The sequence below is a fragment of the Schistocerca piceifrons genome, chromosome 1 (genome assembly GCF_021461385.2).
Source record: "Schistocerca piceifrons isolate TAMUIC-IGC-003096 chromosome 1, iqSchPice1.1, whole genome shotgun sequence".
Classification (NCBI taxonomy): Eukaryota; Metazoa; Arthropoda; class Insecta; order Orthoptera; family Acrididae; genus Schistocerca; species Schistocerca piceifrons.
The window spans coordinates 700235558-700263192 of NC_060138.1; the positions used below are offsets into that span (position 1 = coordinate 700235558).

Here is a 27635-nt window from a genome sequence, read left to right on the forward strand (position 1 = left end):
GTCCGGCACACAGTTTTAATCTGCCAGGAAGTTTCAAGTCTTTTTTTTTTATTTTCTCATGCTCTGCCAAGAATCAATGGAGAATGCAATGAAACTGTTTTTGGATTATGAATATAATAGAGGGAAACATTCCACGTGGGAAAAATATATCTAAAAAGAAAGATGATGAAACTTACCAAACAAAAGCGCTGGCAGTTCGATAGACACACAGACAAACACAAACATACACACAAAATTCTAGCTTTCGCAACCAATGGTTGCCTCGTCAGGAAAGAGGGAAGGAGAAGGAAAGACAAAAGGATATGGGTTTTAAGGGAGAGGGTAAGGAGTCATTCCAATCCCGGGAGCGGAAAGACTTACCTTAGGGGGAAAAAAGGACAGGTATACACTCGCACACACACACATATCCACCCACACATACACAGACACAAGCAGACATTTGTAAAGGCCAAGGCATGTTTGCGGAGGGAATGTAAATAAAACTTAATGGGGTCGTTGTGAAGGTGTTGTGAGGGTGACATGGTACTAGAAGGTGGAAAGTGGAACACGAGGCTGAAATGAAAATGAAAATAAATATGAAAAAATATATGGGGAGAGATAAAGGTAAAATTAGAAAGCAAATGGAGATCTGGTGTGAAAAAAGGCGAAAAAGGGTTGGTTGGGGCTGGGCTATGTTGATCCTGTGGTGAACTTGTGTAGGTAGATAATGATGTGCATAAAGGTTAGGTGGTTGTGTTGCCGCCAAAACACGTTAAAGGGTGGAGAAATTCGGGAAAATTTCGAAAAAACTACGTGAGGATGTATTAAAAGGAGTGGTTTGGTGGTGGCAGATTATGGAAATGAAGCTAACAATTGTTTGATGAAGAAATAATGACATTAAAACCTGTGGGAAGCGGCTAAAAATGATCGGTGATGTGAGAAAAACGGAAATGGAAATAAAGCAAAAGTTATTAAAACTGCCGAAAGGGTTGTTTAATAGCTAAAAGGAACTGTTTGTGGACTGGAAACGGTGGATTTTATAGCAGCAAAGCGGAAAGAAAAAAATTTTTTGGTTATGGTTTCGAAGTGATTTACGTATTATTACGTATTATTGAGTGTATATCGACGGGATAAAATTGTATACTGGATTACGGTAAAAAAGGAGAAGGTGAATAGAAAGTGAAACTGCTGGCAAAAACAGAAGAAGGAAATAAGACGACAGAAAAGACTTCGAAATGTAACAGTGACAATAACAATAACGATAACAATAGCAAACGTGATTGTTGGCTACAAATTAATGATATGAATATAATAGAGGGAAACATTCCACGTGGGAAAAATATATCTAAAAAGAAAGATGATGAAACTTACCAAACAAAAGCGCTGGCAGGTCGATAGACACACAGACAAACACAAACATACACACAAAATTCTAGCTTTCGCAACCAATGGTTGCCTCGTCAGGAAAGAGGGAAGGAGAAGGAAAGACAAAAGGATATGGGTTTTAAGGGAGAGGGTAAGGAGTCATTCCAATCCCGGGAGCGGAAAGACTTACCTTAGGGGGAAAAAAGGACAGGTATACACTCGCACACACACACATATCCACCCACACATACACAGACACAAGCAGACATTTGTAAAAATTATATTGGATATAGTTTTCATTCTGCAGACCAATACTGAGGAAATCCTCAAGGATGAGGAATATATCAGAAAAATAAAAACACGGTTTCTAAAAGAACTAATACACTAATTTTCCTTCCACAGATTCTAAGTTAAATGTCTTGAAGGATGTGGAGATGTGGAATAACTAAAAAAAGCTTAAATGTATTTTCAGTTGTATGATAGTAATACAAAATTTACTGCAGTATTAAGTGTTTACTTTATTAAATGCATAACATAGTTCTTGGCTTATTGTATTTGACCATTGTTGAAAGAAACAGGTTACATTATTTACTTGCACTGACTGCATTACTGTGCTCAAGAAGTGCAGAAGTTAGATATCACATAAAAACAGTATCAGCTGGTTCTTAAAGCTTCAATTAAACTGTACTTTATTAGTAACTACATGTTTTATGGTTATCAGCAAGTTTTTGAAAATGTCTGTTGCTGAGTAATGCACAGCTCTCTAGACCAAATAAGGTGATTTTGAGTCTTTACCTAGACTGTTCTTATTCCTGGTATTGATGCCATGAACAGTGTTATTGGTTTGAATGAGATAAATATTATGTAAGAGAGTTTTCATTAATGTGGGACTTCTCCACTAGAGCTCTGCACCTGCACAGCAAAGCCAAGTGAGTGGCACTCATTACCAGTTACTCATTATCTGTACAGCTCAGTCTCACTTGCCTTTACATGGGCAAATACTCACTGATTAGGAGCTAACAGCTGCCTTATTCCTTCTTCTTGGCTTAGGAAACGTGGCAGTTAGCTGAGTCACAATGCAGTGCGAAACATTGGGGCAAGTAAAGAAAGTGCATCTGTCGTGAATAATCTGCCACTTCACAGTCTGTGTGGAAGTGAGTGACATCCTTACAGACATATAAGCCATGCCTGTCTGTGTGTCATTAGCTGAGGTAGTTTCAGTTGTCCTGCTAAGTGATGCAAAGTTCATTCATCTCTCTCATACACCCTCAGACCAACCATGCTCCTGCAGTGCTCTAATTTCCCCAGTATCTTTTCTTTTATGGATGTTCACCCAGTAAGTTATGAAGGACAGCTTCTACGAAGCTGAAAAAGTAGTGGAAAGGTACTGACAGGAATGAAGTGGTGATGATGTGCTGTGACTTGTGCCAGGATAGCTAAGGCATTAACAGCATTGTTTGCAAAGAGCAAGGTTCAGGCTTCAAGTCTTGGCTCCACAAACAATTTTCATTTGCCAAGAAGTTTCAAAACAGTATACACTGCACTGTAGAGTAGTTGGTATAGACCCCTAATTCTTTGAACAGGTTTCTACAGGATGTTTACATTAGATTAGATTTACTTTCATTCCAATTGATCCGTAGTGATGAGATCCTCCAGGATGTAGAACATGTCAGAAAAACAATAATACATGACAAATATTTACAACTGAAACAAATAAGCTAATGTACCTTCCACAGGTCCCAAGTGGAATGATCGTCATTTTTTTAGTGAACACTATATGAAAGAATCATTTTACAAACACTACTGGACTGAATTTTTTATTTATAAGGTAATAAACATGTAATAAAACTACTATAATACTTATTTACAATGAAGACGTTACTGCACTGAAATGATGTGGAAGTTAGATTGTGCTTACACACACACACACACACACACACACACACACACACACACAGAGAGAGAGAGAAAAAAAAGAATCGGTTGGTTCTACTGAGAAATTCATCAATGGAGTAGAAGGAGTTGGCCACCAATAAATCCTTTAGGCTTCTCTTAAACTGAATTTCATTGGTTGTTAAGCTTTTTATGGCTGCTGGCAAGTTATTGAAAATGTGTATTCCTGAATAATGCACACCTTTTTGTACAAGAGTAAGTGACTTTAAATCCTTGTGAAGATTATTCTTATTTCTAGTATTGATTCCATGAATAGAGTTGTTGGTTTGAAAAAGTGATTTATTTTTAATGACAAATTTCATTAAGGAATAAATATATTAGGAAGCACTAGTTAGTATCCCTAGTTCCCTAAACAGGCCTCTGCAGGATGTTCTTGAGTTCACACCACATTTAACTCTTACTGCACATTTTTGTGCCCGGAAAACTTTAGCTTGGCTTGATGAATTACCCCAAAAAATAATCCCACATGACATTATGGAATGAAAGTAAGCATAGTATGCCAGCTTTTTCATTTTATATCCCCTATGTCTGACACAATTCGCATTGAAAATAGAGATTTGTTAAGAAGCTTCAGCAGTTCTGTGGTGTGCTCCTCCCAGTTGAATTTATTATCAAGCTGTAATCCCAAGAATTTAATACTGTCCACTTCTTCTACCTGCTTGTCATCGTATGTTAGGCATATACTCATTTGACACCCCGTACAAGTTCTGAACTGCCTGTAGTGTGTTTTTTAAAAGTTTAGTGACAAAGAATTGGATATATATATATATATATATATATATATATATATATAAAAAACAAAGATGAGGTGACTTACCGAACAAAAGCGCTGGCAGGTCGGTAGACACACAAACAAACACAAACATACACACAAAATTCAAGCTTTCACAACAAACTGTTGCCTCATCAGGAAAGAGGGAAGGAGAGGGGAAGACGAAAGGAAATGGGTTTTAAGGGAGAGGGTAAGGAGTCATTCCAATCCCGGGAGTGGAAAGACTTACCTTAGGGGGAAAAAAGGACAGGTATACACTCGCACACACGCACATATCCATCCACACATACAGACACAAGCAGACATATTTAAAGACAAAGAGTTTGGGCAGAGATGTCAGTCGGGGCAGAAGTGTAGAGGCAAAGAAGTTGTTGAAAGACAGGTGAGGTATGAGTGGCGGCAACTTGAAATTAGCGGAGATTGAGGCCTGGCGGATGACGAGAAGAGAGGATATACTGGAGGGCAAGTTCCCATCTCCGGAGTTCGGATAGGTTGGTGTTGGTGGGAAGTATCCAGATAACCCGGACGGTGTAACACTGTGCCAAGATGTGCTGGCTGTGCACCAAGGCATGTTTAGCCACAGGGTGATCCTCATTACCAACAAACACTGTCTGCCTGTGTCCATTCATGCGAATGGACAGTTTGTTGCTGGTCATTCCCACATAGAATGCATCACAGTGTAGGCAGGTCAGTTGGTAAATCACGTGGGTGCTTTCACACGTGGCTCTGCCTCTGATCGTGTACACCTTCCGGGTTACAGGACTGGAGTAGGTGGTGGTGGGAGGGTGCATGGGACAGGTTTTGCATCGGGGGCGGTTACAAGGATAAGAGCCAGAGGGTAGGGAAGGTGGTTTGGGGATTTCATAGGGATGAACTAACAGGTTACGAAGGTTAGGTGGACGGCGGAAAGACACTCTTGGCGGAGTGGGGAGGATTTCATGAAGGATGGATCTCATTTCAGGGCAGGATTTGAGGAAGTCGTATCCCTGCTGGAGAGCCACATTCAGAGTCTGGTCCAGTCCCGGAAAGTATCCTGTCACAAGTGGGGTACTTTTGTGGTTCTTCTGTGGGGGATTCTGGGTTTGAGGGGACGAGGAAGTGGCTCTGGTTATTTGCTTCTGTACCAGGTCGGGAGGGTAGTTGCGGGATGCGAAAGCTGTTTTCAGGTTGTTGGTGTAATGATTCAGGGATTCCGGACTGGAGCAGATTCGTTTGCCACGAAGACCTAGGGTGTAGGGAAGGGACCGTTTGATGTGGAATGGGTGGCAGCTGTCATAATGGAGGTACTGTTGCTTGTTGGTGGGTTTGATGTGGACGGACGTGTGAAGTTGGCCATTGGACAGGTGGAGGTCAACGTCAAGGAAAGTGGCATGGGATTTGGAGTAGGACCAGGTGAAACTGATGGAACCAAAGGAGTTGAGGTTGGAGAGGAAATTCTGGAGTTCTTCTTCACTGTGAGTCCAGATCATAAAGATGTCATCAATAAATCTGTACCAAACTTTGGGTTGGCAGACTTGGGTAACCAAGAAGGCTTCCTCTAAGCGACCCATGAATAGGTTGGCGTACGAGGGGGCCATCCTGGTGCCCATGGCTGTTCCCTTTAATTGTTGGTATGTCTGGCCCTCAAAAGTGAAGAAGTTGTGGGTCAGGATGAAGCTGGCTAAGGTGATGAGGAAAGAGGTTTTAGGTAGGGTGGCAGGTGATCGGCGTGAAAGGAAATGCTCCATCGCAGCGAGGCCCTGGACGTGCGGAATATTTGTGTATAAGGACGTGGCATCAATGGTTACAAGGATGGTTTCCGGGGGTAACAGATTGGGTAAGGATTCCAGGCGTTCAAGGAAGTGGTTGGTGTCCTTGATGAAGGATGGGAGACTGCATGTAATGGGTTGAAGGTGTTGATCTACGTAGGCAGAGATACGCTCTGTGGGGGCTTGGTAACCAGCTACAATGGGGCGGCCGGGATGATTGGGTTTGTGGATTTTAGGAAGAAGGTAGAAGGTAGGGGTGCGGGGTGTCGGTGGGGTCAGGAGGTTGATGGAGTCAGGTGAAAGGTTTTGCAGGGGGCCTAAGGTTCTGAGGATTCCTTGAAGCTCCGCCTGGACATCGGGAATGGGGTTACCTTGGCAAACTTTGTATGTGGTGTTGTCTGAAAGCTGACGCAGTCCCTCAGCCACATACTCCCGACGATCAAGTACCACGGTCGTGGAACCCTTGTCCGCCGGAAGAATGACGATGGATCGGTCAGCCTTCAGATCACGGATAGCCTGGGCTTCAGCAGTGGTGATGTTGAGTGTAGGATTAAGGTTTTTTAAGAAGGATTGAGATGCAAGGCTGGAAGTCTGACTTTGGTTTTTTTATATATATATATATATATATATATATATATATATATATATATATAATAGAGGGAACTGTTTCCCTCTATTATATACATGGGAAAAATATATCTAAATACAAAGATGATGAGACTTATCAAACAAAAGCGCTGGCAGGTCGATAGACACACAAACATACACACAAAATTCTAGCTTTCGCAACCAATGGTTGCTTCGTCAGGAAAGAGGAAAGGAGAGGGAAAGATGAAAGGATGTGGGTTTTAAGGGAGAGGGTAAGGAGTCATTCCAATCCCGGGAGCGGAAAGACTTACCTTAGGGGGAAAAAAGGACGGGTATACACTCGCACACACACACACATATCCATCCACACATACGCAGACACAAGCAGACATTTGTAAAGGCAAAGAGTTTGGGCAGAGATGTCTATCCCTGGAGTGGAAAGACTTACCTTAGGGGGAGAAAAGGACAGGTATACACTCGCCCGCACACACACACACACACACACACACACACACACATATCCATCCGCTCATATACAGACACAAGCAGACATGTAAAGGCAAAGAGTTTGTTTGTGTGTCTATCAACATACCAATGCTTTCATTTGGTAAGTTACATCATCCTTGTGTGTGTGTGTGTGTGTGTGTGTGTGTGTGTGTGTGTGTGTGTGTGTGTGACAAAGGCCTTATTGGCTGAAAACTTATATTGTGACAGTCTTTTTGTTGTGCCTATGTGTGACTCAGCATCTCCACTTTTGTGGTGAGTAATAATGTTCCTTTACATAGTATTTTTACATTCTATCTTGGATTTTCCAAAGTGCACTGTTTTGTTTTCATGGCAGATTAGAATGGTATGCCAGGCAGAACTTGATCTTAAATCTTTCCATTTCACATTTACTGACTGGGTCATCCAGCCATGTTTTGCAAGCTACCTTGTCATTTTTAATTCTCCCAGTACCTCTCTCTTTTTTTCAAATTCACAGAACATGTCCTACATATATTGCTGGACTAGCTGCCCTGAAAGGAATGGTATTTAGGAGCACTGGCTTAGCCACAGCCTAACAGGTGAACCTCTCACTTTGCGATGCTTAGTTGTGTGAACAATTCTTTGGTATCAACTCATAGTCCCAAGAGTTTCACACACTCTATCTCTTTTATCCACATTTCCTCATATTTTATGCATATACTGGGTATAAACCTCTTATAAGTTTTGAACTGTATATAGAGAGTTTATTTTCTTCCTCCTCCGTCCCCTCCTCCCCTCATAGATTTTCATGGCAATAAATTGATTAGATATCCATTTCATTGTGGAGTCTACATTTGTGGTTCCCCTAAAGTAATATGCATGTTGCTGGCAGTCATTTGTTGCCATAGCACACTTTGTTTTGAGTCTAACTATCACCAGTTCCTGTTGGCCCTAGTTCTTGTCTGTGGTGCACAGCATCTTGGCAAATATGTACATATCACAATTTTTTAATGTTATCTTACTTTTGGTATTTTAGAATCACTCAGTGCATGGTATTCAAGTACGGTGTAATGTTTTCTACATAACGTTATTCGAGCAGGATTCTCCATAACTCCATTAGATGTGTCATTATCTTTTGTCAACTTAGTGTTGACACTGGTTCTAGTAATTAGCAACACTCTTTTGATGTTTGTGCTCTCATTTCTTTCCTAGGAGGTAGATCATACAATATTTTACTTTTATGGTTGCAGTGTTGGAACAGATCCTTCTCCGCTCCTTTTTTGTTTTTGAAGATGTGCATTGATGCTGTTCTTCTGTTGATATTGACTAGAATTCATTTAATAATGGACGTGTTTCAAGCGAAGATAAATACTGTTGACGAATTTGTACTAACAAGGAAATTGGACACCTATTCTACAATTTCAGAAATGACTCAGTTGATGGGCTTCGTTACTGTGGTTCTGAATTTGAATATTGACTCTTTATATGACTCCAGCTCTCCAGTATTTGAAAACCAATCTTTGCATGACTGAAGTTCCACAAGTTGCAACCAAGCAATGTGCTTGGTATGCAGTTTCTTTGTTAGAAAGATCCACAAGCCACAGAGGCATCAGTGGCTATAGTGAGTAAGGGCTTCTGATTTGACCTACCGTGTTACAATCAACGTAATTTTTGAGTGCAAAAGAACAAAACACGATTCTGTCACATTTAATTCCTTTTGCATATTTTCAGATATTTTTCATGCCAGGGATTTTTCAGTTCTTTGTTGATAAAGTAAACAGTTACCCTAAATACATTTTGTATTGGAGCTTAGGGTTTAGCACAAGAATAAGTGGGATAATGTAACAGGTGAGGAGATAAAAATATTCCTGAATTAATTTTCCTAGTGTGACTTTCACATCAGTTGAATCAATGACTGTTGGAAAATACATTATTTATGTAACTTAATGTAAGTAACATTGCTCTTGAGGTTTAAATTTCTGTTGATTATGTGATGTTTGCAGTTTGAAACAGAGTAATCTTCACATGATCCTTTTCATAAGATTCACCCTATGATGGATTATTCCAAGAACTAGTGGACAAAGTTTTTTACCGATCTTGTGAACTCATCGTAGATCAGAATATGGTCTTGTGGAGAGGCTGGCTGGGATGGAAACAGTACACTTAAAGCAAACGTCATAACAGAGGAGGAAGCCGTATGTTCTAGCTCAACCAAATAGAATTCACATATATGGCAGAGGAAATGAGCCCTATTAGAACAGTCAGGGCTACACTTCCAAACTGATGCACAAATTACTTGAAGGAATGGTAGGGAAAGGACATTTTTACAACTCTACTAGCCTTACAGAGCAGATTCTGCAAAGCAAACTTTCTGTATAGGAACCCTGCAAGCTAACACACAGAATAATCTGCCATAAATAGCAGTCCGAATATTTTAAAAAACGGGAGGCAGTGTACTGCTACACAAAGGAAGGAGTATGTTGTGACGTGGAGAGATAAGCAGGAGGTCCTCACAGTGTCTCGTGAATATAGAGAACTGACAATACGCTGGCCAAGAGAAATTAAATTGAAGCTGAGGCGTACGAAAGGTGTTATTAGATAAGATCAGATGTTGGCCAGTTAAGATCAGATGTTGGCCAGTTATACTCAAACTCACAAAAATCTTGTAATGAGAAACAGGAATACATATTTCCATAAGAGACTCAATAATTTCCCAATGTATTTCTTTGAAACAATCAATTTTTGAAAGTATAATGTAACAGGTTAGATAAAATGTTTACTCACTATGTGGCAGCAAAACACACACACTTGAAGATTAAGGAAATTAGCAAGCTTTCGGAGCCAGTGGCTCCTTCTTCTGGCTGAAGGGTTGAAGGGGAAGGAAGAGGGATGAACAAAAAGGACTGGTAAGGTTTAGAAAATGTGGAGTGTTTGGAAAAGTAAGAACCTTGGATCATGGGAGACTTACCAGACAGGATGATAAGGAAAGACTGATTGCTGGTGACTGCCCTGGACGAGATTTGAAAACCCGAGAGCTTAGGGGGAAAAGGTATGGTAATAAGCATGAAAGAGATTACTATCAAAACATCATAAAAAGTTGACAAGATTCGAAAACTAAGTGTATTGATTGTGCTAAAGGTGTGTGTGTGTGTGGGGGGGGGGGGGGGGGGGGGATAGACAGGTCAATAAATAAAAGGCAATGAAGAAAGGAATAATTACTGAGAAGAAAAGCTGAGACTGAAGAAATTAACATAATTAAGGCCAGTTGGGAATTGAGAAACAAGGACATGTTACATCAGTTCCCACCTCAGGTGTTGTGACAAGCTAGTGTCTGGGGGAAGAATTCAGATGACACGTCTCGAAACAGGCAACAAGGTCATGACTGTTATGTTGTAGATCATGTTTTGGAACAGGATATTGTTTGTTGCCAGTGTACACCCTCTGTCTATGTCCTTTCATCCTGACTGATAACTTGGTGGTGTTCATACCAAAGTAAAAGGCCAAAAATTGTTTCCATAACATCCGATACATGACATGTATTTTCTTATTCTGTGCATAAGTCTGTCCTGACCTGGGTTTCTGGGTAACTGTTCCAAATTGTCCCCAATTCCTGAACTTCACCAGTCCTTTTTCATCATCCCTCTTTCTTCTCCTTCAACCTTTTTATGTGTTTGTTCTGCTGCAACTTTGTGAGTAGATTTTTTTTATTTATCATATTATATTTTATTTTCAATATATTTATTTTTATGAGATAACAAAATGAAACCGCATGATTTCTATTTGGAAACAGTTTGAAGATTGCTACCTGACCCACTGCGCAGTGCCCAAGGTTACGTTACGCGTATTAATTTGCCAGAGTACTTGCCAATGTCCATGAACAACAATAAACAAAGGAAATGCTACACCCTTTCCAGCAAAAATATGAAAATTAGAAAAGACTCTAATTTTGGTAGTCCTTCATATCCTTGTTTTCCAGCATCCTGCCACACATGTTGCTTTTGGGAATTCGATGATATCTGGTGCTCGAATTGCTGATCAACTCGAGATTCTGTATTTGTGGCATCCATGTCTTCTGTGCATTTTTTTTTCAACAATTTTTGAACACTCTCATTTTGCAATGTTACAAAGTAATGTAAACTAAATAAGTTGATTTAATTTTGTGAAAATGATGCTTAAATTTCCCAATAAATTGACAAACATTGAAAATCTTTGATCAAATAACAATATGGATATTAGGATAGATTATTACTCACCATATAGAGGAGACATTTCACAAGTGACAGGCACATTTGAAAGTATCAGGTTTAGCTTTTGAAAAATGTTCATCAGAAACAGGAAAAAAAGACAATGTAAGATGATGATTACAAATGAAAACAGGAGTTATTTAGTAACAATACAGCTTCAGAATTTTCCTTATGGCTCATGCTGCCTGCTTTTGATTTCACCAACCACACATGTCATTCACCAGGTATATGAGTTGATTTTCTGTAGAGCTCACATTACAGTGATGGTTGGATCTTATTACAACTAGTTAAAGATCTCTATATGAAAACATTGGGTAGTACTGTGGGTAGGTAAGGCTACATACATTATCAGAAAGTGTGCTTATATCTATGAGAATTATGTTAACAGCTCTTACTTAAGCTATTCTGTATTTGTTATTTATCAGAATGTTAGTATCATCTACAAAGAAAAAGAACTCAATCTGATAATGTTATTGATGAATGGCCATTAATACACAAATGGAACACACAAGCTGCATCCAGTTGAGAGACTTACACCAGACCATTGAACCACACACAATTATTATTATTATTATTATTAATGCATAAATTAAGTAGCAAGGACCCTAAGATGGAAACTGGTGGGACACTGTATGTAACTAGCTCCCAGTCAGATGAGGCTTGATAAATAAATACAGAAATCTTTCCTGTTGGTGCCCTTTATTTTTTGTTAACAATATAAGGAAAAGATATATTGCTATTCACTGTAAAGATGACATATTGAGTTGCAAACAGGCACAACAAAAAGACACTTACACATTAGCTTTTGGCTAAAGCATTACTCAGAAGAGGACACACACACACGTACATTTATTTGCACAGACAAGCACTACTCATGCACACATGAACACCATCTCAGGCAGCTCGGACCGGAGATGGCCATCGTGTGTGTGTGTGTGTGTGTGTGTGTGTGTGTGTGTGTGTGTGTGTGTGTGTGTGTGTGTGTCCTATTCTGAAAAAGGCTTTCGCTGACAGCTAATGTGTACATGTCTTTTTGTCGTGCCTGTCTGCAGCTCAACATGTCTTCTTTACAGTGAGTAGCAATCTATCTTTTTTTATACTGTTGACATTCCAATCTGGAGTAGTTTCCTTTGTTTCTTGTTAGAGAGATATAAATTGAGCTGTTTCACAGAATTTTCTTTGATGCTACAGTAGTCAAACTAGCTTAAAAGGATTTGTGATTTACACAGTCATATGCCTTTGACAGAACACACAATATTTTATAAATACTGTCAAAAGAATGAAGTATGTTCTCTCCGGGTGTAAATAGCCATTCTCAGTACTGGGTTCTGGAACTCATTAGAATTCCAAACTGTTATGTTGATGTTTGTTATTGGAAGCTTAAAATTTTGGAGAATGCTGGCAACAGTGAAACTGGACAGGAGCTTGTTGGTATCTCTTGGAAAAAATATATCTAAAAACAAAGATGATATGACTTACCGAACGAAAGCGCTGGCAGGTCGATAGACGCACAAACAAACACACATATACACACAAAATTCTAGCTTTCGCAACAAACGGTTGCTTCATCAGGAAAGAGGGAAGGAGAGGGAAAGACGAAAGGAAGTGGGTTTTAAGGGAGAGGGTAAGGAGTCATTCCAATCCCGGGAGCAGATGGATGGATATGTGTGTGTGTGCGAGTGTATACCCGTCCTTTTTTCCCCCTAAGGTAAATCTTTCCGCTCCCGGGATTGGAATGACTCCTTACCCTCTCCCTTAAAACCCACTTCCTTTCGTCTTTCCCTCTCCTTCCCTCTTTCCTGACGAAGCAACCATTTGTTGCGAAAGCTAGAATTTTGTGTGTATATTTGTGTTTGTTTGTGTGTCTATCGACCTGCCAGCGCTTTCGTTCGGTAAGTCACATCATCTTTGTTTTTTTTTATATATATATATATATTAACTTTTGGCCAAACCACCTTCCCTACCCTCTGGCTCCTATCCTTGTAACCGCCCCCGATGCAAAACCTGTCCCATGCACCCTCCCACCACCACCTACTCCAGTCCTGTAACCCGGAAGGTGTACACGATCAGAGGCAGAGCCACGTGTGAAAGCACCCACATGATTTACCAACTGACCTGCCTACACTGTGATGCATTCTATGTGGGAATGACCAGCAACAAACTGTCCATTCGCATGAATGGACACAGGCAGACAGTGTTTGTTGGTAATGAGGATCACCCTGTGCCTAAACATGCCTTGGTGCACAGCCAGCACATCTTGGCTCAGTGTTACACCGTCCGGGTTATCTGGATACTTCCCACCAACACCAACCTATCCGAACTCCGGAGATGGGAACTTGCCCTTCAGTATATCCTCTCTTCTCGTCATCCGCCAGGCCTCAATCTCCGCTAATTTCAAGTTGCCGCCACTCATATCTCACCTGTCTTTCAACAACTTCTTTGCCTCTACACTTCTGCCTCGACTGACATCTCTGCCCAAACTCTTTGTCTTTAAATATGTCTGCTTGTGTCTGTATGTGTGGATGGATATGTGCGTGTGCGCGAGTGTATACCTGTCCTTTTTTCCCCCTAAGGTAAGTCTTTCCGCTCCCGGGATTGGAATGACTCCTTACCCTCTCCCTTAAAACCCATTTCCTTTCGTCTTCCCCTCTCCTGCCCTCTTTCCTGATGAGGCAACAGTTTGTTGCGAAAGCTTGAATTTTGTGTGTATGTTTGTGTTTGTTTGTGTGTCTATCGACCTGCCAGCGCTTTTGTTCGGTAAGTCACCTCATCTTTGGTTTTATATATATATATATATATATATATATATATATATATATATATATATATATATATATATATATATATATATATATAATAGAGAGAAACATTCCACGTGGGAAAAATTATATATAAAAACAAAGATGAGGTGACTTACCGAACGAAAGCGCTGGCAGGTCGATAGACACACAAACGTACACACAAAATTCAAGCTTTCGCAACAAACTGTTGCCTCATCAGGACAGAGAGAAGGAGAGGGAAAGACGAAAGGATGTGGGTTTTAAGGGAGAGGGTAAGGAGTCATTCCAATCCCGGGAGCGGAAAGACTTACCTTAGGGGGAAAAAAGGACAGGTATACACTCGCACACACACACACACACACACACACACACACACACACATCCATCCACACATACACAGACACAAGCAGAAATATGTCTGCTTGTGTCTGCATATGTGCGGATGGACACGCGTGTGCGTGCGAGCGTACACCCGTCCTCCCTTCCCCCCAAGGCAAGTCCCTCCACTCCCAGGACTGGAACGACTCCCCACCAGTCCCGGGAGCGGAGGGACTTGGCTTGGGGGGAAGGGAGGACGGGTGTACGCTCGCACGCACACGCGTGTCCATCCGCACATATGCAGACACAAGCAGACGTATTTCTGCTTGTGTCTGTGTATGTGTGGATGGATGTGTGTGTGTGTGCGCGAGTGTATACCTGTCCTTTTTTCCCCCTAAGGTAAGTCTTTCCGCTCCCGGGATTGGAATGACTCCTTACCCTCTCCCTTAAAACCCACATCCTTTCGTCTTTCCCTCTCCTTCCCTCTTTCCTGATGAGGCAACAGTTTGTTGCGAAAGCTTGAATTTTGTGTGTATGTTTGTGTTTATTTGTGTGTCTATCGACCTGCCAGCACTTTCGTTCGGTAAGTCACCTCATCTTGATCCTCATTACCAACAAACACTGTCTGCCTGTGTCCATTCATGCGAATGGACAGTTTGTTGCTGGTCATTCCCACATAGAATGCATCACAGTGTAGGCAGGTCAGTTGGTAAATCACATGGGTGCTTTCACACGTGGCTCTGCCTTTGATCGTGTACACCTTCCGGGTTACAGGACTGGAGTAGGTGGTGGTGGGAGGGTGCATGGAACAGGTTTTACACCGGGGGCGGTTACAAGGGTAGGAGCCAGAGGGTAGGGAAGAAGGTTTGGGGATTTCATAGGGATGAACTAAGAGGTTACGAAGGTTAGGTGGACGGCGGAAAGACACTCTTGGTGGAATGGGGAGGATTTCATGAAGGATGGATCTCATTTCAGGGCAGGATTTGAGGAAGTCGTATCCCTGCTGGAGAGCCACATTCAGAGTCTGATCCAGTCCCGGAAAGTATCCTGTCACAAGTGGGGCAATTTTGTGGTTCTTCTGTGGGAGTTTCTGGGTTTGCGGGGATGAGGAAGTGGCTCTGGTTATTTGCTTCTGTACAAGTTCGGGAGGGTAGTTGCAGGATGCGAAAGCTGTTTTCAGGTTGTTGGTGTAATGATTCAGGGATTCCGGACTGGAGCAGATTCATTCGCCACGAAGACCTAGGCTGTAGGGAAGGGACCGGTTGATGTGGAATGGGTGGCAGCTGTCATAATGGAGGTACTGTTGCTTGTTGGTGGGTTTGATGTGGACGGACGTGTGAAGCTGGCCATTGGACAGGTGGAGGTCGACGTCAAGGAAAGTGGCATGGGATTTGGAGTAGGACCAGGTGAATCTGATGGAACCAAAGGAGTTGAGGTTGGAGAGGAAATTCTGCAGTTCTTCTTCACTGTGAGTCCAGATCATGAAGCTGGCTAAGGTAATGAGGAAAGAGGTTTTAGGTAGGGTGGCAGGTGATCGGCGTGAAAGGAAGTGCTCCATCGCAGTGAGGCCCTGGACGAGTGGGATATTTGTGTATAAGGAAGTGGCATCAATGGTTACAAGGATGGTTTCCGGGGGTAACTGGGTAAGGATTCCAGGCGTTCGAGAAAGTGGTTGGTGTCTTTGATGAAGGATGGGAGACTGCATGTAATGGGTTGAAGGTGTTGATCTACGTAGGCAGAGAGATGTTCTGTGGGGGCTTGGCAACCAGCTACAATGGGGCGGCCGGGATGATTGGGTTTGTAAATTTTAGGAAGAAGGTAGAAGGTAGGGGTGCGGGGTGTCTGTGGGGTCAGGAGGTTGATGGAGTCAGGTGAAAGATTTTGTAGGGGGCCTAAGGTTCTGAGGATTCCTTGAAGCTCCGCCTGGACATCAGGAATGGGATGACCTTGGCAAACTTTGTATGTGGTGTTGTCTGAAAGCTGACGCAGTCCCTCAGCCACATACTCCCGACGATCAAGTACCACGGTCGTGGAACCCTTGTCCGCCAGAAGAATGATGATGGATCGGTCAGCCTTCAGATCACGGATAGCCTGGACTTCAGCAGTGGTGATGTTGGGAGTAGGATTAAGGTTTTTTAAGAAGGATTGAGAGGCAACGCTGGAAGTCAGAAATTCCTGGAAGGTTTGGAGAGGGTGATTTTGAGGAAGAGGAGGTGGGTCCCACTGTGACGGAGGACGGAACTGTTCCAGGCAGGGTTCAATTTGGATAGAGTCTTGGGGAGTTGGATCATTAGGAGTAGGATTAGGATCATTTTTCTTCGTGGCAAAGTGATATTTCCAGCAGAGAGTACGAGTGTAGGACAGTAAATCTTTGACGAGGGCTGTTTGGTTGAATCTGGGAGTGGGGCTGAAGGTGAGGCCTTTGGATAGGACAGAGGTTTCGGATTGGGAGAGAGGTTTAGAGGAAAGGTTAACTACTGAATTAGGGTGTTGTGGTTCCAGATTGTGTTGATTGGAATTTTGAGGTTTTGGGGGGAGTGGAGCTGGAAGTCGGAGATTGAGTAGATGGGAGAGACTGGGTTTGTGTGCAATGAGAGGAGGTTGAGGTTTGCTGGAAAGGTTGTGAAGGGTGAGTGAGTTGCCTTTCTGGAGGTGGGAAACCAGGAGATTGGATAGTTTTTTGAGGTGAAGGGTGGCATGCTGTTCTAATTTGCGGTTGGCCTGTCGGAGGATGCTCTGAACAGCCGGTGTGGATGTGGGAGAGGAAAGATTGAGGACTTTTATTAAGGATAGGAGTTGACGGGTGTGTTCATTGGCTGAATTGATGGGTAGGAGAAGGATTAGGTGGGTGAGGGCATTGGATTGTTCAGTTTGGAACTGGTATAGGGACTGATGGAAAGAAGGGTTGCAGCCAGAGATGGGAACTTTAAGTGTGAGGCCTTTGGGGGTAATGCCAAATGTCAGACATCTTCATGATATGGACTCACAGTGAAGAAGAACTGCAGAATTTCCTCTCCAACCTCAACTCCTTTGGTTCCATCAGATTCACCTGGACCTACTCCAAATCCCATGCCACTTTCCTTGACGTTGACCTCCACCTGTCCTATGGCCAGCTTCACACGTCCGTCCACATCAAACCCACCAACAAGCAACAGTACCTCCATTATGACAGCTGACACCCATTCCACATCAAACGCTCCCTTCCCTACAGCCTAGGTCTTCGTGGCAAACGAATCTGCTCCAGTCCGGAATCCCTGAACCATTACACCAACAACCTGACAACAGCTTTCGCATCCCGCAACTACCCTCCCGACATGGTACAGAAGCAAATAACCAGAGCCACTTCCTCATCCCCTCAAACCCAGAAACTCCCACAGAAGAACCCCAAAAGTGCCCCACTTGTGACAGGATACTTCCCGGGACTGGATCAGACTCTGAATGTGGCTCTCCAGCAGGGATACGACTTCCTCAAATCCTGTCCTGAAATGAGATCCATCCTTCATGAAATCCTCCCCACTCCACCAAGAGTGTCTTTCCGCCGTCCACCTAACCTTCGTAACCTCTTAGTTCATCCCTATGAAATCCCCAAACCTTCTTCCCTACCCTCTGGCTCCTACCCTTGTAACCGCCCCCAGTGTAAAACCTGTTCCATGCACCCTCCCACCACCACCTACTCCAGTCCTGTAACCCGGAAGGTGTACACGATCAAAGGCAGAGCCACGTGTGAAAGCACCCACGTGATTTACCAACTGACCTGCCTACACTGTGACGCATTCTATGTGGGAATGACCAGCAACAAACTGTCCATTCGCATGAATGGACACAGGCAGACAGTGTTTGTTGGTAATGAGGATCACCCTGTGGCTAAACATGCCTTGGTGCACGGCCAGCACATCTTGGCACAGTGTTACACCGTCCGGGTTATCTGGATACTTCCCACTAACACCAACCTATCCGAACTCTGGAGATGCCTCAATCTGTGCTAATTTCAAGTTGCCACCACTTATACCTCACCTGTCATTCAACAACCTCTTTGCCTCTGCACTTCCATCTCGACTGACATCTCTGCCCAAACTCTTTGCCTTTTAAGATGTCTGCTTGTGTCTGTATATGTGTGGATGGATATGTGTGTGTGTGCGAGTGTATACCCGTCCTTTTTTCCCCCTAAGGTAAGTCTTTCCGCTCCCGGGATTGGAATGACTCCTTACCCTCTCCTTTAAAACCCACATCCTTTCGTCTTTCCCTCTCCTTCCCTCTTTCCTGACGAAGCAACCGTTGGTTGCGAAAGCTAGAATTTTGTGTGTATATTTGTGTTTGATTGTGTGTATATATATATATATAGGGAGTTGAGAAATGTTCTCTTGTTTAATGATCTTCCTTTCTTTTCCCTTTGCTTTTTCCTATTACCTACAGGGTCAGAACTGTTATCCTTATTGGTTTTAGCAGTGTTAGTGGCATTTGGTAGTTGGTTGCCCTTCCTGATACAACCACCCTCCCCCAAGGAAGGAATCTGTGTATTCCATCCGTTTGCGTGTGATATAGATTTCATGTTCAAGTGTGGTAATGTTTCTAAGTGTTGCATATTGGATATCTGAGGCACAATGTGGGTACCAGCCTCCTACTTACCTAGTTGAATGTGTAAAAGTGCCTAAAAAACAAAAACTTTTTGGCCATCTCCCCAGCCCCCATCACTAATCTGCGAGGCAGATTTGCTCTGGGGCCAGCTCACTTCCCCAAGTCTCAGAAACATGCACTTTAGCACTCTCAGTTGTTCAGGTGGGTCTTTCTTGATAATTGACTAGTGACACAAATAACTTAAAATGTTACTTAATTCAGAAAAAACTATCTTTAATTAACATTGGTATTATTTTATGACAACCACTAGATTTTTTTAATTCTAAATATTTTATTATGCACATCCTTTCTTCTGGTGCAATAATCTGTCATATAAACACATTATACCACTCATCCGTATTTCAGCATATCTTGTCACTGCTGTGATTTTTTCAACGCTATTTGTGATACTTTGTTGAACTACTGGTTTCTTGCCACTCATAATACCTAACAACCATCAGTTTGTTTTTGTGAGGAATGAATTAGACCCATAATTGCCAATGTGACACCAATGTAGAAATCACTTGATTTGACTTGGGCAACTGTATAAAATTATGGTAATTGTGGGATTCTGATATTCAGGCAATCTACACATGAATGTGTGTAGCTTCTATCTAATGTAGCACTTGACTTCTAGATAGTTTGTCTATAGTGGCAAGGTAATGTGTATATAGTGATATCCCTTGACATCCTGTTAAAAAATCAACGGGTGATACATTTACATCAGATATGTATTGTGTGTTCTTTCATGATGGATATTATCTTATAAACAACTTTTTTTCTGTATTTTAAGGACAGCATGTACCACTACAAGGTGACAATTTTGCAATGGTTTGCCGTGAGCCTCTTGGAGTTGTTGTGGGCATTGGAGCCTGGAACTTCCCATTACAGACATGTTCCTGGAAGGTAAGTGATTTTAATAATTAAAAAATATTCTGTTTAAGGCTGCTTTGTAACAGCACCACATAATATGTACCTACATACACAAGTTGCAGCACACATTCTTGCATTAGGCATTAGTTGTACAATTCTCACAAATACCGTAGGTACCTCCTTAATAAATTATAGCTTTTGTTATTGCAGGAGGAATCCAATCAGACCATGGACTTTTTTTTTTTTTTTTTTAAAGACATTAAATTGTTTGAATTATTTCTGCTTATGTGTATGGATATACAGGGTGTTACAAAAAGGTACGGCCAAACTTTCAGGAAACATTCCTCACACACAAAGAAAGAAAATATGTTATGTGGACATGTGTCCGGAAACGATTACTTTCCATGTTAGAGCTCATTTTATTACTTCTCTTCAAATCACATTAATCATGGAATGGAAACACACAGCAACAGAACGTACCAGCGTGACTTCAAACACTTTGTTACAGGAAAAGTTCAAAATGCCCTCTGTTAGCGAGGATACATGCATCCACCCTCCGTCGCATGGAATCCCTTATGCGCTGATGCAGCCCTGGAGAATGGCGTATTGTATCACAGCCGTCCACAATACGAGCACGAAGAGTCTCTACATTTGGTACCGGGGTTGCCTAGACAAGAGCTTTCAAATGCCCCCATAAATGAAAGTCAAGAGGGTTGAGGTCAGGAGAGCACGGAGGCCATGGAATTGGTCCGGCTCTACCAATTCATCGGTCACCGAATCTGTTGTTGAGAAGCGTACAAACACTTCAACTGAAATGTGCAGGAGCTCCATCGTGCATGAACCACATGTTGTGTCGTACTTGTAAAGGCACATGTTCTAGCAGCACAGGTAGAGTATCCCGTATGAAATCATGATAACATGCACCATTGAGCGTAGGTGGACGAAACTAAAATGACCTCTAACATGGAAATTAAGCATTTCCGGACACATGTCCATACAACATCTTTTCTTTATTTGTGTGTGAGGAATGTTTCCTGAAAGTTTGGCCGTACCTTTTTGTAACACCCTGTATAAGCTTATTATTTTTATAGTTATCCAGTAACCTTGTTAGTAGTCTATACTGATCTATTCTGCCTTCTACATCATAAGGAAGCAGTGTTTTTATCATTATGATAGCTGACTGTCCCCAGCTTCTGGTAATGTGTCATCATTCTTTGGTGTGGATAGGAATCTTGGTGATTGTACCTTCTTGTTGACTGTTTCACACAGTATTCCTCAGCTGGCCAAATTACAGAATTTTTAAAAATTCTTTTTGTATGATTATTCTTTTAAGTTTCTTTACCCATACAGCCCTTGTGGTCTTTCTTCTTGGAGCATATTTTCAAAATCTTATTGTTTCGTCCAGCAATTTCAGCAGCATCTAACCATATACAAGGGATCCTTCTAGAAAGGTATTCTATGATAGGTGTCAATACTTCCATTGCTTTATATGTGGCCTCTGCCAGTTCTTGTCCTTTTAAACCTACATCACCCATCAATGGCATTGCCATTTTTTTTCTGTGATGTCTTACATTTTCCTTTCATGATGTCATCTTAGTTATGATGGGCACAGAAGTCATTTCTATCAAAAAGGCTAGGAGAGAATTTTTGCTTGAAAGGGCAGACAATCAGTTGTTAGCATTCCACTTAGACAATGAATGGCCATCATTTAGTTCCTATGTGATGGATGTGGAGGAATTATGGGCAAAGTTTAAATTATGTTGTTTGAGACTTTCCTGATGTAACGACTGCTTCTGTGGTTCGTGGGCATCACACTGGATAATGTTGTGAGTCCTGCACAATGATTCAGTGAAACAGCTGCTTCCCATCTTCAGGTTCTTACTCATGTATTGTTGTTGTGGCTCACCAGTATATGTGCTGCCTTGTTAAAAAAATACAGGCACCAAGGGGTGGGGTTATGACATCATTGTATACAAATCTTTTAAAGACAGTGTGGGTCTAAGAGGACCAGTACATAAAATCTCTTCCTGTTTGGGAAACCATATATTGGCCAGACATGTCATACTGTTAAAGATAAATGCAATGAACATAGACACCACACCAGATTAGGTCAGCCTGCAAATCTGCTATTGGTGAATACTGTCTTGATATGAGACGTACTACAATCTATGGAGAGACAATGATCCTATCATTCACCTCCACATACTGGGACTCTATCATTAAGGAAGCTAATGACCTGATTAACAGAGACACGAGATGTTAACTTAGCAAAGCATGGGGACCAGCATAGGTGGTACTAAGGCATCTTCAGCCACAGATGAATGAATCCAATGAGGCAACACAAACAGGGAATTGAAGCCAGGTCTCTTAACCTTGATATCAAAATCTGGGTCCGCGACTTGCAGCTGCACTCTTACCATGTCATGCATGCAAAGACTGCAGCCCATTTCTCTGACAGGGATCCCTTCATGCCAATGTCCTTTATGATTTGTCTACAATGACATTTTAGCCCCACCCCTCAGCACCTGCACTTTTATGGTGAGCGAGCACATATGTCGTCAAACCACAATAACAATATTTCAATAAGCACCTGAAGATAGTGAGCAGATGCCTCATTAAAATACTGTGCAGCTCTCACAACATTGTCTTATTCAAGGCTCATGAATCACTGGAGCAAAGTTTAAGCTGATCGTAATTCACTCTCTGAAAGAGTATGTGCTGAATTAAGGATGTAAAAGATCCACCCTGGTTTAGTAACAAAATTAAGAACACACTGAGGAAGTAGAGAAAAGGAACACACAAATGATGGCAGGTGAAAGTTAGTAGAAATTCATACATCTGTAAAAAGAATATGTGAAGCTTACAACTTCCACCATCATACCTTAGCAAAAGACCTTGGTGAGAACCTGAGAAAATTCTGGTGATACGTAAAATCGCAAAGCACTCACTCATTGACTGGTGTGGCAATAGAATAAAGCAAAACAAAAGCTGAAGTTTCAATTTTCACATTTAAGAAATCATTCATGCAGGAGGAACATGCAACATACTGTTGTTTGACTGTCACATAGACTCCTTTATGGATGACATAGTAATAGGCATTTCTGGTGTAAAGAAGCAACTGAAAGAGTTGAAAACAAACAGGTTGCCTGGTCCAGATGTAACCCCAATTTGGTTTCACAGAGATTACTCTGTGGCTCTGGTTCCTTATGCAGCTTGCATTTTTCATGAATCTCTCACCCAGTGCAAAGCCCCAACAACTGGAAAAAAATGCATGTGCCTCCTGTATATATGGAGGGTAAAAAAATGGGCCTGCAAGATTACAGACCAATATCTTTTCAGAAGTTATCTTGAGTTGGAAAAGCTTCTGTCCATGAATCAGCATAGATTTAGAAAGCATTGCTTGTTCGAAACTCAGCTTGCCCTTCTGTCATATGATATTCGTACATTTCCAGAAAGCATTTGACTCAATGCCCCACTGCTGACTGTTAATTAAAATGCATGCATAAGATACTAGCTTCCAGATATGTGAGAGGCTTGAACACTTCTTAAATAATAGAACACAGCACATTGTCCCTGATGGTAAGTGTTCATCAGAGACAAGGAGACAAAATGACTTGTGAATACTTACCTTGAGGAGGTGATACTCCAGCACTACTATTAAAAATATTTAAATGTAGAGAAATCTATTCCTGGCTTTCAGAACTTTTAGTTTCTTTCTTAGTAAGGTAAGAGGGATATTTTTTGTGCGTCAGGTGAAGGAACAACCCATTCGTACTCCAAGCTGATAGAAACCTGCCTCTTGTGAGAACTAGGAAAGTCAGAGGTCTGTCTCCTGAAATAACCTACAATATAATCAATGGTAGACAAATCAACCCTGTTCTCCGGAACATTGATATGACAAAAAAGATGAAGCAAATTATATACACTGCTGAGCCGAAACATTATGACCACTGCCCATTGTGATGTTGGATGCTGTCTCGAGGTGTTGCAGTGCAGACACGGTCGGGGAATCACCCCAGCGAAGATGTGGGCTGCAAATGGGAAATCTATTGAGATTAGCAACTCTGACAAATGGAAGGTGGTTATTATACAGAGCCTGTGAATGAGTACCTTAAAAATGGCAAAGCTGGTCGAATATTCACATGCTACTGTCGTGAGCACCAACAGAAGGAGGTAGAAGGACAGTTAAACTACCACTAGGCACTAAATGGTTGGACATCCACATCATCATCAGTTATCTGCTATATTAGCAGGTCCTTTGCCTCTCCATTTTCTGCGATCCATTGCTTCCTTCTTAAGGCTGCTGTATGTTGTACCGTCCATCATGTCATCCAGTATCTGGAATCTCTTCCTTCCTCGCTTCCTTTTCCCTTCTACATAACCTTCTAAAACTGTTTTTATCAGTCCGTCATTCTTTCTTAATATATGCCCAATCCAATTTCTTTTTCTTCTCTTTATTACATCTACTAACTGCCTTTTCTCTCCCACTCTTCTCAGTACCTCTTCATTTTTTACTCTGTCCGTCCAACTTATTCCTTCCATCTTCCGCCATGTCCAGATCTCAAAAGCCTCCAGCCTTTCTCTGTCTTTTTTCCTCATAGTCCATGTTTCAGCGCCATATAGAAGAACACTCCATACAAGACATTTTATGAGTCTCTTTCTGAGTTCTCTGTCCATACCGCTGCAGAAGATTCTCCTTTTCTTATAAAACGCCTCTTTTGCCATTGCTATCCTTGTTTTAATTTCTGTGGTGCACTTCCAGTCGGTGTCTATCCTGCTTCCAAGATACTTAAAATTTTGCACCTGTTCTAGTTTTTCTCCATTCAGCACAATTTTTAGTTCTTTATTTCCTCCTATTGCCAATACTTTTGTTTTATTTGTGTTAATTTTCATTCCATATTTTTTTCCGTTAGTTGCAATGGTGTCCACCAAATCCTGTAATTCTTTTTCCCCTGTGGCTAGAAGGACCATGTCATCAGCAAATCTCAAGCACCCTACTCTTCTTCCTCCAATTTCTACTCCTTTGTCATCTAATGAGCATTGGTCAATCATATTTTCCAAGTACAGGTTGAAAAGAGTAGGTGATAAACAGCATCCTTGTCTTACTCCTTTCCCTAGTCTGATCCAGTTTGTACTTTCTCCTCTCACTTTAACTGAAACTTTTTGATTAAGGTACAATGAGTTTATAAGTCTTCTGGTTTTCCAGTCCACTCTCTTTTCCCTCATAATAGTCGCCAGCTTGTCCCAAACCACATTGTCAAATGCCTTTTCTAAATCGATGAAGCACATATATAGGTCTCTTCCTTTTTCAATAAACCTTTCTCCTAAGATTCGTAGGAGCCCTATTGCATCTCTGGTGCCCGTATTCCGTCTAAAGCCAAACTGCTCCTCGCCAAGATTCTCCTCTATTACTTTTTCAAGTCTTTTATTAATTATTCTTAACATCACTTTGGCTGCATGTGAAATGAGGCTGATTGTCCTGTGCTCGCTGCATTTCTTGGTTCCTTGTTTTTTCGGCAATGGAATCATTACTGTTGTCAAAAAGTCCTCAGGCCATTCACCACTGTCATATATTTTATTACATAACCTCAATATTTCTCTTATTCCATTGTGGTTCGAGCATTTTAGTATTTCTCCTGGTATTGTATCTGTACCTACTGCTTTGCCATTTTTCATTGCAGCAATAGCAGACTTTACTTCTTCCATTATGATGGTTGGTCCTTTCTCTTCATCACTTACACTGTTGTGTGATTCAAGTTCTAGAGTTTCTGGTTTGCTATTTGTGTCATATAGCTCTTTTATATATTCTTCCCATCTCTGGAGGACATCGTCACGATCTTTGTACACTACCTCTTCGTCTTTACTCAAAATTTCCATAGTAGCACTTCCTGCTCTGTTTTGTTCCCATGTCATAGTCTTTACTCTGTTGTATAGTAAGTCGTATCTTCCTTTCCTGTCCAGTTCTTCAATTTCATCACATTCCTCTTTTAGCCATTTTTTCCTAGCCTGCTCTGTTTCTCTTCGCAGTTCGTTATTTAACCTTCGGTATATCTTTCTTGTATCTTCAGTGTTCTTGTTTTTCAATTTTCTTCTCTCCTCCATCTTGGAAATCATTTCTTGTGTGACCCATGGTTTTTTTGACCTTTCCCTTTTACATATCCTATATTTTGCTGTCCTGCTTTAATGATTCCTTCTTTCAGCATATTCCAGTACTCGTTGGCATTATCAGGTGCTTCTTTGTCTCGTAATGTGTTTAGAAAGTCCCGAGACAGCATTTCTGTAATTTGTTCTTTGTTGGACCTTATCTTCTCTAGATCCCATTTCTTCACCATTGTCACCTTTTTCAGTTTTTTCATTCTTATTTCTATTTCTGCCATAAGTAAGTTGTGGTCACTATTAATATCTGCACCTGGTAATGTGTGCACCTTCTTGATTCCATTCCTGTATCTTTCTTCTACCAGTATAAAATCGATTTGGTTTCTATATTTATCCCCTGGTGATTTCCAAGTGTAGAGCCTCCTCTTATGGTTCTTGAACCATGTGTTTGCCACTATCAGCTGCCTTTCCCTGCAGAAGTCAATTAACCATTCACCTCTGTCATTTCTCTTTCCAAGACCATGACTGCCTACTATGCTTCCCTCTTTCCCTTCTCCCACAATGGCGTTCCAGTCTCCCATTACTATTTTGCAGCATTTTTTATTTTCGTCCATTATTCTCTCTATTACATTGTACGTTTCCTCTACAATTTGGTCTTCATGTTCTGAAGTTGGCATATACACCTGGACAATCAGTAAATCTTTTTGTGCTCCTTTCAGCCTTACACCAATAACCCGGTCATTTGCATAGTCTACATACTCCACACATTTAGCCAATTCCTTTGTCATAATCATTCCTACTCCATTAATTCCTTTTACTTCTCCTCCTGAGTAGTAGAATACATATTCATCTGACTGCAACTCTCCATGTCCATTCCACCTTACTTCAGCAACTCCTACGAGGTCCATATGATTCTTTTCCATCTCTCTTTTAAGGTTTTCTAGTTTTCCTGCTTGTAGCAGAGTTCTGACATTCCAGGTACCAATTCTCGTTTTGATTTTTTGCCTCCTTTCAAGTTGTCCCCCCCGGAGATCCGAATGGGGGACTATGTTACCTCCGGACACTGATTTAACATGAGAGGAAGCCATTTTTTGTGCATAAAATGGAGACTGCATTATGCAGGGAAGATAATGTCTTCACAAAACATGGGGTTCGGAAGCTTGTCTGCTGTGTAAAGTGGGATAGATGGCTACCTGTGGCATCTGTGCTGAAAGAGCACATTGCTGGTGGATGCACAAGTGTTTCAGAGCACACCGTTTATCGTACATTATTGAACATGGAACTCTGCAGCAGACCACCCCTACGTGTCCACATGTTGACCCAATGACATCATCAATTATGACTTCAGTGGACATGAGACCATCGGGACTCGGGCATTAATCAATTGAAACATGTCAGGCTCTTCAGGTAAATCACATTTTTGCTACACTAGGTCTATGGTCACCTCCACAAACGCCATCAGTGAGGTGAACACTGACTCAAAATGTGCAGCATGCCATGGATGCAGGCTGGTGGGAGCGATATTCTGCTATGGGAGACATTCTCCTGTACTTGCATGAGACCTGTGGTAGTAATCAAAGACACAATGACAGCTGTGAACCACCTGCATCCCTTCATGTTTGATATCTTCCCCAATGACAATATCACCTTTCAGCAGTATAATTGTCCATGTTTCGGGGCCAGAACTGCACTACAGTGGTTTGAGGAGTGTTATTGTGAACTCAGTGTCTCAGTGACCAAATTCATCTGATGTAAATCCTGTGGAACCCATCTGGGTTGCTATCAGATGCCTTGACTGTGTATGCAAATCAGGAGCCCATTATTTACATAAATTACATGA

General features: G+C 41.6%; 1 protein-coding gene across 4 annotated transcripts in view; it reads left to right on the forward strand.

The window, feature by feature from the left end:
• The window catches only part of LOC124710318 (4-trimethylaminobutyraldehyde dehydrogenase A-like), a 203434-nt gene that overhangs the window by 35848 nt on the left and 139951 nt on the right, over positions 1-27635 (forward strand). For all 4 annotated transcript variants that reach the window (XM_047240915.1, XM_047240914.1, XM_047240918.1 and 1 more), the window contains exon 3: positions 19620-19732. In XM_047240915.1, coding sequence (XP_047096871.1) covers positions 19620-19732 — 113 coding nt within the window. The remainder of the gene's footprint in view (positions 1-19619; positions 19733-27635) is intronic.